Below are 12,446 nucleotides of genomic sequence, written 5' to 3'. Positions count from 1 at the left end.
TATATTGATACTAGTTGAAGTCCACTCAGTCTCATGATGAGAGCTAATGCATAAAAGATGAGAATTTGTTCTTGACATTCATAAGTTATAAACTCACAGACTTTTAGGAGGGAAAAAAGAATTTGACTATTCTAATCTATCGTCATTCCTTTCCTGCTGGTATCATGAAGTTCAAGGGGGTGATATTCTAATTTTAGTGCATGTTAAATCAGAAGAAATCATTTCATAAATAAGTAGGAGGGGGAGAGGGGTTCTCTTTGTAGAGTTGCATCACTGACTCTCATCTTCCTGGAGACGCCTGGCATTGTGCAAGCCCTTTAGTGCTGCCTCTTTCAGTTTAGGATTGCTGAGAATCAGGATAACAGAATGCACCGAGGGATATCCAGCTAGTATCATAATACAGAACCATAAAAGGTAGGAGCTGCTGGCAGCAAACTTCATTGTCAATGTAATTAGCTGTGCCACCATATAGAAAATGTACAGGACAATGAAAGAGAGGAGAGCTTTAATTGCTCTGATATGTGCTTCTGCACTGATGTCCCTGGAAGTGCTCATGTTTTCTCCCATTCTTTTTGTATGTCTCAACAGAGAAGTGACTAGCAACAGAGATGGAACAAAAAATAAAACAAAAGGAGAGTAATGTCCAAACATGGTCAAAATTAAGAAACTAAGAGATGTGTTAGTCTCATATATACATGCCACTGTGATGTTTCTGGACAAATTATTAATTGAATTGTTTAAGTAATCTATATGTATAGCATTGACTGCAGGGAGAGAGGTGGCCAAGGAGACCAGCAAGGAGCCCAGAATAAGCCATGGAAGTAGCCCTGACAATCTTGACTTCAGCCAAAGGAAAAGGTGTTGGTTGAAGCTGGTGATCTTCACACAGTAGAAGACAGCGAGCCAAGTGGCAAACCAGAGACTGAGAGTGCTCAGATACATCCAGATAAAAAAGAAAGCTCTCCATGTATTGCACTGTTCATTACTCTTCTTAGGAATTACAAAGAAAATATTATTAATCAATAGTGTAAACAGTAGGAAAAATCTGGAGGTCCCCAGGCTAATCAGGACTAAGGCACACGAATCTAGTTTTTTACTTTTAATCCATGCAATGCAATTCAAACCTACTATCAATCCATTTGCTACAATACCCACAACAAACTCAATTACTAAGCCTAACAAAGTTACAACACTAAGAGGAGTCATGTTTATGCCTGTGGTCTCAGATTCCTACCCAGCCTGTGAAGATCCAAGAGAAATTGCCCAAGCAGAAGATGTCTCTCTGAACTGCCAGGCTTCTGGGATCTGCTTGGCTTATCCTGTGTTCTTCTGCCTTTGTGTTGTAGCTGACAGTGAGTGTGGTGATATTTTCAGCTGTTGAATCTGAAAACCCAAGCGCATTTGCAGGATTGCAAATCTCAGAAAGATTCTATTACAGTTATGACAATCTTGTTTATTTCCATACATTTTATTTCCATATTTTTTCCATGCTGCTGTGTAGTTAAGAGTATTACAGAGATCTTCCATTGGATACTGTATTTCCTTATTTTTTAAATGTATTTTAATAATTGTTTTCTTCATTTCCACACTGCATGACTACTGCTTATTGCACCAAGGGAGCCCTGCATATCATTTATAGGCTGTAGCTCTTGTACAGTATAACAGCAAGATTGTTGAGGCCTTTGGCCAGGAAAATAAGTTTTTTTCCCCCTCTGACATTTGTATTAGTATGCTTTTTGTTTCAGGCTTCCTAACAAGACCTTAAGTATAACATTTACAGATTTACATCATAGAGAAAATTTACTTTATTAGTGTAGGCAGAGATAACAGTGATAACTGTAGTAAACGTTGCTTAAGAATAATAGCTACTGGTTGTTGTTCACTATAAGCTGCTGTTTCTCTTTGCCTAGAGCTTTGGAAAACTTGGACCAAAAATTCCATGTCTGTTGTTTTCCTCATGGTTAAAATAAAGTTTTGATAAGAATGGTTCAGCCATTTCTGAGGGAAGCTAGTGAAAAACAGATAGTTTTGCCAATGTAATAAACACCTTTCAACCATTTCACGGAGGAAGTCAAATGCCACTATCATGGCAGGGAAGGAGGAGACAGCTGTACTTGAGGTACAAGTTCTGTAGGACTTGGATAATTCTGGCAGCTGGCAGAGAAAAATTTTGGTCTTGGACATGTTGGCAAGATTTATATAGAAAATAGCGAGAATAGGAAATAGCAAGAACATAATTTTGGCTTGGTTAAATATTATTTGACAGCTGAATATCCCCTTAGAGATGTCAGAAAGATAAGCCAAGATAAGACTTCACAGGAGATGGGAAATAGCTATTATTCTTTTATCTGCAAGAGAGGATAAACTGCCTCGTTGGAACAAGCAGTACCAGGTTACAAGAAGAAAAAGCTCTAACACTGATGCTCAATGTTTTGTTTTTCTCTCGTATGTTTTTGAGATATGAAACACAAGCACTTTGGTGTCTCATGATTACAGTGAAGCTACCACTATGGGACTCCATTTTCTGTTCTGCCTGTTGTCCAAGTACATTTTGGGGCTCAACTAAGAAATGCCTAACTGAGGAAGAGGTGTAGAGGTCTCCAACATGTTGGATCTGAGCCCTTTCTAATCTTGATCAGCTTCCTTCCTATCTGCACATTTTAAGAAAGAATGACACTTCCTTCTATTGTCCTCACCTGATGAGATCTAGCTTTGAAGAATTTGTCTGGCTAGAGAAGACACATTTATTTTGGTTGCTATTCACCCATGATATGTTCTACATTACCTCCATCTCATGCTAAGGAGCTTTGCTGTGAAACATGGCATACCACTCTGCATGCCACCCTAAAATAAATCTAATAGCCCTTACCGTAGACTTGTGCTAGGCATGTGCCATGACATTTACTGTCTGTGATGTGCCTGGTGGTATACTGTGCTTCGCTTTGACATTCCCTAGTAAAGTCTGGGTACAGGGTTAGTGTGTACCCACCTTGGACATACAGCATGTACCTGCTAAGAAAAATCAAAGAATGATTCTTCATTGGGTGATGAATGAGTTCAGAGCTGGAGGATTATTTTAATAAATATTTGCATTTCACACCTAATGCTATATCTCAGGTTTCTTTTCAAGCACTAACTTCATAACAACACTACACAAAATTCAAACCCTTTCTTCTTTATTCAAATGTGTGGCACACAGAACACTTTCCTTACAATATCCAGCTTTGCCTTTCTTTATGATGGTAATAGAAATAATTTCCTAATGACAACATTAATAATAGCAAAGGTTAAAAATTAAAATGTTTTTTACTCATGTATGAAGCTATGACTACTTAAGCATTTTTTTCCCTGAATTATAAGACAAAAACATAGGCAAAAGAGAGAAGAAAATGAAAAGGAGGAAGGTTTTCAGGTTCTGATACGATGTGAATGAGTAGTTGTAAAATTATGTTAGGTATAAGCTGGCACTCTATTAGCTGGCCAGAGTCTAGTTTGTTCTCAGGTAGTCAGGTCAGCCTGAAAATGGAGGCAAAGTCAGTCTGTGGCGAAAAGTTCCTTTCTGTCTTGTCACTCCAAGATCAGTCAGGCCAACATTAGTGCTGTAGAAGAGAAGATGGGGTGGCTTAAGTACACTGAAAAAACTTGAGAGATACCTCAGTCTGGGGTTTCATTTCAGCTGTGCCTTGCAGTGAAGAAATAAGAAAGGCAAAAGAGAAACAAACAAAAAATTCAGCAAAAAGTTCAGTGGGTTCCTCTTCATTCATGGTCATCACCCACCATAGCAATCATGAAACATGAAGTCCAAAATCTTTTCAGGCAAAACTCAGACCTCTCTGACTTATTTGGAAAAGGTTTGTTCTTTAACAGCTGTGTGCTCAGGCTGAGCATCAATCAACAGAAGCCTTCACTCCCAAACTTATTTCAAACAAGGTCTCCTTGTACAGAAGCCACTCCCAGCCTCTCAGGATGACCTCAGCCAAAGGGAATTAAAGATTTCCCATAATTCAAAGCAGGTGATCTTTTGGCCATTACAGTTTCTCCCCTAAAAGGAGACTCTGTCTGCAGGTAGAGTCCACTCTCCTAACAGGCACCCAGCTGCAGTCAAATCAGAGCAGGATCCCATTACCGACACCCCATCTCACATATACATGTCTACTTCACTCCAGCTGGATTTCTGTTTACAGTAAGTGACAGCAAACAAATTACTGCTCATTAAGTATGTGCATGGCAGAAGTCCCAGGGTCTATCCTGTGGCTACATGAACCTCAACAGCTGCAAGAATTATGTCTATACAGCCTGGATGATGAACAGGGCCTCTTTGTTGAGCAAAATAGCTTGACAGAACAAGAATATATCATTAAAAGTTTGATCGATACCTCAAAGCAGGATAGCACCAGTGGGGGAATTTGGTTGGACTGGCAGAGGGACACCAGTTCCAGGGTAGGACAGGATGATGAGCAACTGTGCCCCTTCTTGTACCTCAAAGTTTATGCTCCTCTTGTACCTGGGGAAAGACTTCTTTGCCTCCTTTTGGCCCAAGAGCTGAGGAAGGTGATTGGTTCTCAACTTGCCTTTTCAAATGCTCATCAGAATGGCTTCCAAATGTTGAGTGCAGTCCCCTGTATTCATATTTGCACAAAAAGGGGAACCTTTCCCCCAAAGATTCCTAAACGACATCCATTCCAGTCTCTATCACACCGAGCCACATGCCTTGTCCAAAAAATACCTCCTGAAAACAAAATCCAATTCACCCTACATTGTGTCATAGGCAAAAAGTAGGGGAAAGAAGGGTACCTCCAACATCTTGTCACTGAAATAGCACAGAAATTCTTAGGTTAATATGCACTCAGAAAGTCTTTCTAGGCAACCTGGAGCCATCTTGCCACTATAGCTGCAGAAAAAAATCCTGCTTAGCGCACTGAAACCATGCTTGGGAAAGGCCATGGATGACTCCTCATGGCTGGAGCAGCTCAGGCCAATTCTGACTACCAACAACCCCTGGAGAAGGAAAAACAACCAGTACTGAACAGACTAACTGCACACTGTGGATAACAGCACCAGCTGGAGCAGAGCCAAGTGTCACTTCAAAAGCCACCTCCAAGACATAGTGTGTCCCACTCAAGCCTTCCTGATCATAAGCGACTGGTAGGGGGCACAAAGGGCCGGTGCCTCCTGATGGCTGACACTGATGCCGTCAGTAGGGCTGATGCCCCCCTAACAGAGCTGCTGCCATCAGTGGCTTCTGCGGGTGCCCCCCAGATTCAGGAGGCACCAGTCACTCATGTTCCTGATGGCACTGAGTCACAGCACGTATGGTAAGCCAGGACTCCTTCTTAGAGAATGACTGCAGACTGGTGGCCTTCCCACCCAGCATGAAATGGTATCTCAGGTGTCAGAAAAGCCTGAATTCTCCCCAGTGTAAAGAGTAGAGGAGAAAGCAGAAAAATGGAGTGGAGATGACCATGCTCAAAAACAGAGAAACCAAAAACAGAATGGGATTTGGAATCCCTTGGGGACCTCTTTCCCCTCTAGAGAAGGATCAGCTTCTTAGGGCTTGATTTTCTCAATGCTTGGAGAAGCTAACGAGCTCTACGCTGAGGAAGAATGGTGGAAAGGAGGAGAGGGCACTCCCAAGATGCATGGCTGAAGGCAAATCTTTAGTTCCTCCTTTAGGGCCTTGGGCACTCAAAACAGAGAGACAGAGATGGGGGAAGGTGACAGTCAAAAAGTGTTTAGGTCAGAGCCTCCTTCCATAATATTTGGGCACCCAAGCCAGGAGCCCTAGGCAGCAGATATGGGCTTTCCCAGCATCCCTTTCCAAGAAAGGGCTAAGCAACAGGCTGATAGGCATGAAGCTGGATATAGTTGCAGAGGTGACTCTCCAGATCTGGGACCAGGACAGAAGATCTGAAAGAAATTGGCTGCATTGCTTGAATATTGGCACTAACAGGTGGGAGTGCCCACCTAATGGCATTTATTTATCCTCATTAGCTGTTGGGGTGAGGTTACAGTATAAACACAGGAACTTGAAAGAGAGTCTCCCAACCTGCCCCTGAATTGTGAAAAGAGGGGAATAAATGCATATTTTAAACAAAAGCAGAGTCATTTTCAAGTTATTTCTGCCCAGAAACCACAAGATATATATATATATTTTTTTTTTTCCTAAGCTTTTCAAATACAATGAGACTCAGCAGCTAGTATTTTTCCAGATACAAAACAATGAAAATATCTGAGGGAATGGTGATTTCAGTGAAAAAAGACCTAGAAAGTCTAATTGTTTTCTCCACGTACAAGCCTATTTTGAATTTCCACTTCACTTTCTGTCCCAAAAGTTGACAGGCATGTAAATATCTCTGAACACTGTGTAAGCAGTACAGCCTGTGAATGTCAGTATCATCCAGATTTGAATATTACAACTCTGTTGACATGGATTTATGTAAGCAACATCTAGTCAATCTGTTTATTGCAACAAGAGCTCTTGCAGTCAAACAATGCAAACAATACTTACTAGTAGATTTCAGACCATCTTTGACTCTTCTCCCTGCTCAGGGAAAGAATATTATGTTTGGGTCATGGTGTGTGTGCATGTGGTTTATTAATTTGTTTCAGATTTTTTTTTCAAGATACTAATTAGTCCCTAGAACCTTGAAGGTATGTGGGTAAATATTATCACCCTCTTGCCTCCACTCTATTCCTTATACATAGGAACAGAGGCAGAGACAAAGGAAAATGATCTGTCCTCTGCCACACAATGAGTCAGTGGCAAACCCACCAAAGAACTCCAGCTCCTGTGCTCATTCCTTCATACCACTTGGCCAGCGGTGCTGAGCACCTACAGCTCCTGCTGACTTCAGCTGCAGTTACATTTTTGAACTTAGGATCATTTGTTCATATGGCAGACTAGCAATTGCTCTCGTGTTCAGGAAATAGGGTAGTGCTTTGGGTCATATGGTATTTTCCATGGCTGCCAACATACACTTCTAGAATTCTGAGTGTCAACCCCTTATGTAACTCAGGCCATAGAGAGCTGGGGTCCTTACAGGTGTTTAGGTTCTTGGCCATGACGTGTCCAGAAAATGTCCTTTCAACGTAGGCCTTTGTGTGACCAGGAATTTCCATCATCTCCTGGACCTGTTCCAGCCTATTGGTATTTCTCTCCCATTCCTCATCAGGGAGTCAAGCTCATATTACTTGGGGGTTTACCCTGTTCTTTCATAACCCCTTCCCCCACAAAAGGGAATCCTTTTGTCTCTTTGAGATGGACAGAGTCCTCCACAGCTACCATCAAGGAATAAAGTTCTGATGCAGATATTTAAATCTTAATTCATCTGGAAGGAGGAAAAATCTCTTGCTAAATAAACAGGAAAGAGAAACATTGTTGTCTTTCTGGGATATTACCATAAGTGGCTTTGTGAAGTGTCCTTATTCTGCCTGTATGAGACATGTTACAAATCTCTCAGTGCTACCTTCTTCATCTTGGTATTGTTTAGAATCAGGGTACCAGAAGGGCCAAAGAGTTAAAGTAGTCATTATCATTACACAAGTAGCCATTATCATCACACAAGTAGACAGTGTCAAGTTTTCTTAACAAAAAAATAGTCGTAGTGACAACATTAGATACCCAGGGTAAAACAAACAAACAAATAAACCAGATCAGCATGTGAACTGCATTGACTCAAGCCTCAATCTTGGAACATCTAAAGCCTCTTTCATGTCTCCACAAAGAAGTGATTATAAACTATAGGGAATATAATGTAGGAAAAATGATTTGTAAACATGGGCAAAGGAGTAGGGACAAGAGGGGAGTCATCTTGGGACCTGCAATTGTGCCTCCAGAATTTTGTATTATTTTACAGTTGCCCAAGTCATGTCTATAGAAAGAGGAAGCTAAAGGGATAAAAATGGGGGATCAGCAGGAAACCTATTTGTAGCTATGATGGAAGCTATGGGATTCTCTGGTAAAAGAGGTGACAGATCAGAGGACAAGTCAATTCATATACAACCAAAGAACATATAATACTTTTCATATAATCAGGGACCCTGGCTTTCCATGTCCCATGGAAAAATGGAAAAAAACATGGATTTTCTCTTTTAACAGAAACAAAAGTGGATTTTTCATTTTAACACAGATACCCGCAAATTTTCCACTTTTGCAAAGAGCTCTGTGCAGGCTGGCAGAGTCGCAGCCTGCAAGAGCTTCTTGAAAAAATGGTGGCAAACCCTAAGTCCTGCCCTAAGGGAGAGAGAGAGAGGGAGGGGGGAGGGCCTGAGACTCAGTCAGCCAGGCCTTGGCACAGGCTCACTTTCCCTCCTGGAGCCTTTAGGTAAGTGGGGCTTGCAGGGGGCTGGGGACCAACTGGGGGGGGCTGTGGGTCAGGGATAGGGGGTATCAGCAGGGCTAGAGGGGCCCTGTGGGGTGGATGTGAGTGCAGGTGGTTGCTAGGGCTGGGGGGGGGTGGGGTTGGAAGCTGTGGGAAGACCCAGCAGGGCAAGTGCAGGGTAGATCGGGGGACAGGGTGTGGGTGGGACCTGAGGGAGTAGGGAGGTGTCCATGGGATGTCCCACATAGAGGGCCAGCCCAACCCAATGGCATGTAGACTGGAAGCCACACACCATTAGGCCAGGTGGGAAACCACTTATGGAGGCATGGAGTTGCACACCACTGGGTCAAACGTGCTCTGTGCCTCCATGGGCAGCTTCCCATTGGAGTACCACAAGCCTCACATGCTGACATAGAGCCTGCCCAGCCCAATGGTGCATGGCTCCCGCCTGCAGTGCTGCAAGCCCCACATGCTGCCATGGAGCCAATCCAGTTTGGTTTGAAAGCAGGCACCAGTGGGCCAAGCTGGGTCAATACCAGCATGTGCAGGCCCTGGGACTCAGCCAGAGGTGTATGCTGTTGGGGCTATGCCTGCCACAGCCATGAGCGCCCTCTGCCTTCTGCTGCTGAGCTGCTGGCCAAACCCCACACCCACCCACAAACCCCACACACATACCCATACCCCCCACATCTTTTCACAACCCTCCCCACAAATCCCACACCCTTCCACACACCCCCACACTCCTTCACAACCCCCCCACAAACCCACACCTTCAAAAATCATTTGTACCAAATAAAGAGATGATAATGACAGGGAACCAGTTTCTTCTCCATTCTAGCTGTGAAGCTCCAACCAGAAAACATTTCACTGAAATGCTGAGCTGTGGGGATATAACACATGCAGTCCTCCTCTTACTTCACAGCCAAAAATGAAAGTGGATGGAAGGCCCAGCTGCACATGTAATGATGCAAACCTTAGAACAGAAATCTTAGAAACAGAGGACAGTGCTGCCAGCATAAACTCCTTCCTCGGGGGGTGAGAGGCCCATGCCTGTCAAGCAATGGGGACATGAGCTTCTCAACAAAGTTTTGAACCTCTCTGCATGCTATGGGGAGAACCCACAACCAGGGGAGTGCAGGCAGGTTGGGGCCAGGAGCAGGGGCAGGGCTAGGATGGCCCTCCCCCCAGTACAGGACTTATCATGTGGCCAGGGCTGGTGAGGCTGGTGGCTCAGCACAGGCCTTCCCATCAGTGACAGCAACCAGCTGCACCCAGTGCTTTCAGCCCATAGTGCCTGTCGGGTCAATGCCCAGCCGGGGGCCCCCTCCAGCTGGCTGCTCCTCGTGGTGGGGTCTTGGGCTGTGGAGCTGTTGAGGCAGCCACTGGCCTGTTTCCTTTCCACTCCCCGAATATGCTACTTACTGCACTGCTGTGATGTCCAGATCCTATGGCTGGGCAGAGGCATTGCAGAGCTTTCCCTGCCACTGCAGACTCCTGGCAAGTGGGATCCTGGTGCCCCATCATAGTTGGTGCCTCGTTTGCCCCACCCGAGCTATGCGCCTGCATCTGATTAGTCCTATGGGTACACTGTTGCTTCTGACTAACAGGCTTTAATTGGTCCCTTTGACTTTCCTCATTTCTCAAGACTGTAAGGAACCGATGGGAACAGGTTCTTAAGTGACCCTGGGAAAATATTTATTAAGCCCATTTGGATGGCCTTGTGAATTGACGGATTTAGAGAGAAAAGTTCTCCCTACTACCTGTAGACAAAGCATTCTCTTTAGCACCTTTCAAGCTTGCTTTCTTCATTTTATAGCTACATCAACAAGGTTGTTTGTATCGATCTACCCTCCCTGTCTTCTAGATTATGAAAAGCACAGCACAGGCCTGTAATTCCAAAACACACTCCACAAAAAGACAACATGCTCATTTTTTGGACATTTACATTTCAAAGCACTAATGTAAATCTTTGATTCTTTACTAAGACCCCATCTAATATTTGTCCCTGAGGCCTAGGCCTTTCTCTGACTTAATTTAAATTGCATGATTTGCCATTTACTTAACTGGCAGGCTGCTTGATTTAACAGGCTGCTGACAAAGCCCTTTGTAATCCTTACAAGATCCACACCCTGGGTCCTTTGAGCTTCAAGATGGCTTCAGGCCTACTGTTTAGCAGCACTCCTACAAACTCAGTAATGCCAACTCTTGCCAACTTATCACGAGAGCCATGGTTTCTAAAGTAAAATTAAATCTGACTCATGATAGAACTCTCAGATCTCTAGGTTTTTTCTTCTGGTGTATCTTACACCGAACCAGGCCAGAACTGGTCACAAAGTCCCCAGGAGCATGAGTGGGAACAGAGTCCAAGTAGGGCCCAGCCATGTGGGGCTGCAGGGAGCCTTGCCAGGTCAGGACTAAGCCCGGGGCCAAAATGGGCAGGGGAGCTACTCAGGGCACATGCTCAAGAAGCCCAGGGAGGTGGGGGAGGAGCATTAAAAGAGAGCATCTCATGATTAACATACCAAATCTCCTGATTTTTGACATGGTGGGTGCACCCGTCGGGCCTTGATCATGCAGTCCCTCGCCACTCGGCCTCGGTCTCCTGCCTTGGGCGGTCTTATCCCCCCTAATCCTTCCTGCCATGACTTTGATGATATCTCAGTGGTGGAGGGGTCTTACTGTCCGGTTCCAGCTATCCCAGGTCGAGGCGCGATGTTCTTCATGAGGCTTCAACCTCCCCTGTACCTCGCCCTATACCCAGCCCCGACGGCGTGCTCCTGTTGTTTTGTCTGCGGCCAACCCTCTTCCTATGTAGGGTCTCCCTGACTCCTATTGGGATCCGTAGGAAACCTGAGCCCCCCCACCCAACTCTTGAGCCTTTGGGTGGCTCTGTCTCTGTTTCTCTTACTCCGGTGTCCCAGGTAAGTTAACAATTATCACAGCAGATAAAAAAAAAGGAAAAACTGGCACCACTAGCATATGCCCCCCTCTCTCTTTCTTTCTTGGACACTACCCTGGAGCGCCCGTGATGGAGTGCTCCCCTTCACCAACTACTCCCTAGTGCTACCTCCCTTAGCCCATGGTGTGTTCGGTATGTGTCTGCCCTCAATGTCCCTCAGCACAGGAAATTTCCCTCGATGTGCTTCCCTGTTCATCATTCCCGGGACAGTGGGGTTGGCAATACAGCAAACTTCTGCAGTCTCTTGAATTTTCCAGAGTAGCAACACTTTCTCCCTTTCCCTGGACAGTGCAATTCCAGTTTAGGAGTCTACAGCAACAGCTGGAACAGCTGTCATAGGAAGTGATGGCCTTGCCTCCACAGATTTACAGTGGCTGGCAAGTTGCCCCATACTGTGCATCTAGCTGCATGCATGCTGCATGTGTCCATTAGCAGGCAGGATCAGGTGTTTACATCAGATCTGTAAGGTTGTCATCTTTACAGGAATAGTTCAAAGAAACAGTAACAGCACTATGAAAACATAGGCTCAAGCTCCCTTGATTCAAGGGACGTCTTCACAATTCACCTGTCTCCTTCTACACAGTGCATCTTTTGGATTTTTTCCCCATGTTGTTAGTAACAATTTACTGAGAATATCTAAAATGCTGGCCACTGACTAAAAACAAAAAAGGAAGCATTTGTGTACAAGTCTTCAGGCAACACTCCTCTGTCCAATTCACTGTGGCTGTGATTTCAGATACAGAAACTCAGGCAAAAGGGATACAAGTCGCTGAGTGCCCCACACATACCTGGTGAGGCTAGAGCTATTAAAGATCTGTCAAAACAGTGTAACTTGAGAACACAAAAGTACAGTGGCTATAATGATTTTCAGGGACCAACTGAATCAAGATTTTTTTGCAATACGTACATACATACATACACCTACTTACATACATACATGTATGTATGTAAGTAGGTGTATGTATATTGCAAAAAAAATATGTATGTGTGTGTTTGTATATACCTATGCCCCTACAAACTTGTCTCATGACTGCTATGGCTTACTTGACAGTCCAAAACACACTTTTACAGTGACACCATCCCTATTTACATTACAAAGATTGTACTGTTCACCTGCACACCTGCACTCAGATATGCCCATACGTCCATTACCTTCACCTGTAGCC

General features: G+C 44.3%; 1 protein-coding gene across 1 annotated transcript; it reads right to left on the bottom strand.

Annotated features, from left to right (window-relative positions):
• Positions 1–270: 270 nt before the first annotated feature.
• On the bottom strand, positions 271–1,206 carry LOC109319098 (taste receptor type 2 member 7-like). The gene has a single exon (XM_019548611.1). The coding sequence runs from the start codon at positions 1,204–1,206 to the stop codon at positions 271–273; it is 936 nt and encodes a 311-aa protein (XP_019404156.1).
• Between the last annotated feature and the right edge of the window lie 11,240 nt (positions 1,207–12,446).

The sequence above is a fragment of the Crocodylus porosus genome, unplaced genomic scaffold, assembly GCF_001723895.1.
Source record: "Crocodylus porosus isolate Cpor-Errol unplaced genomic scaffold, CroPor_comp1, whole genome shotgun sequence".
Lineage (NCBI taxonomy): Eukaryota > Metazoa > Chordata > Crocodylia > Crocodylidae > Crocodylus > Crocodylus porosus.
This window is presented reverse-complemented; position numbering and strand designations above follow the sequence as displayed.

Excerpts from the sequence above, each read along its gene's own strand:
- LOC109319098 (XM_019548611.1), bottom strand. The coding sequence starts at position 1,206 with ATGACTCCTCTTAGTGTTGTAACTTTGTTAGGCTTAGTAATTGAGTTT.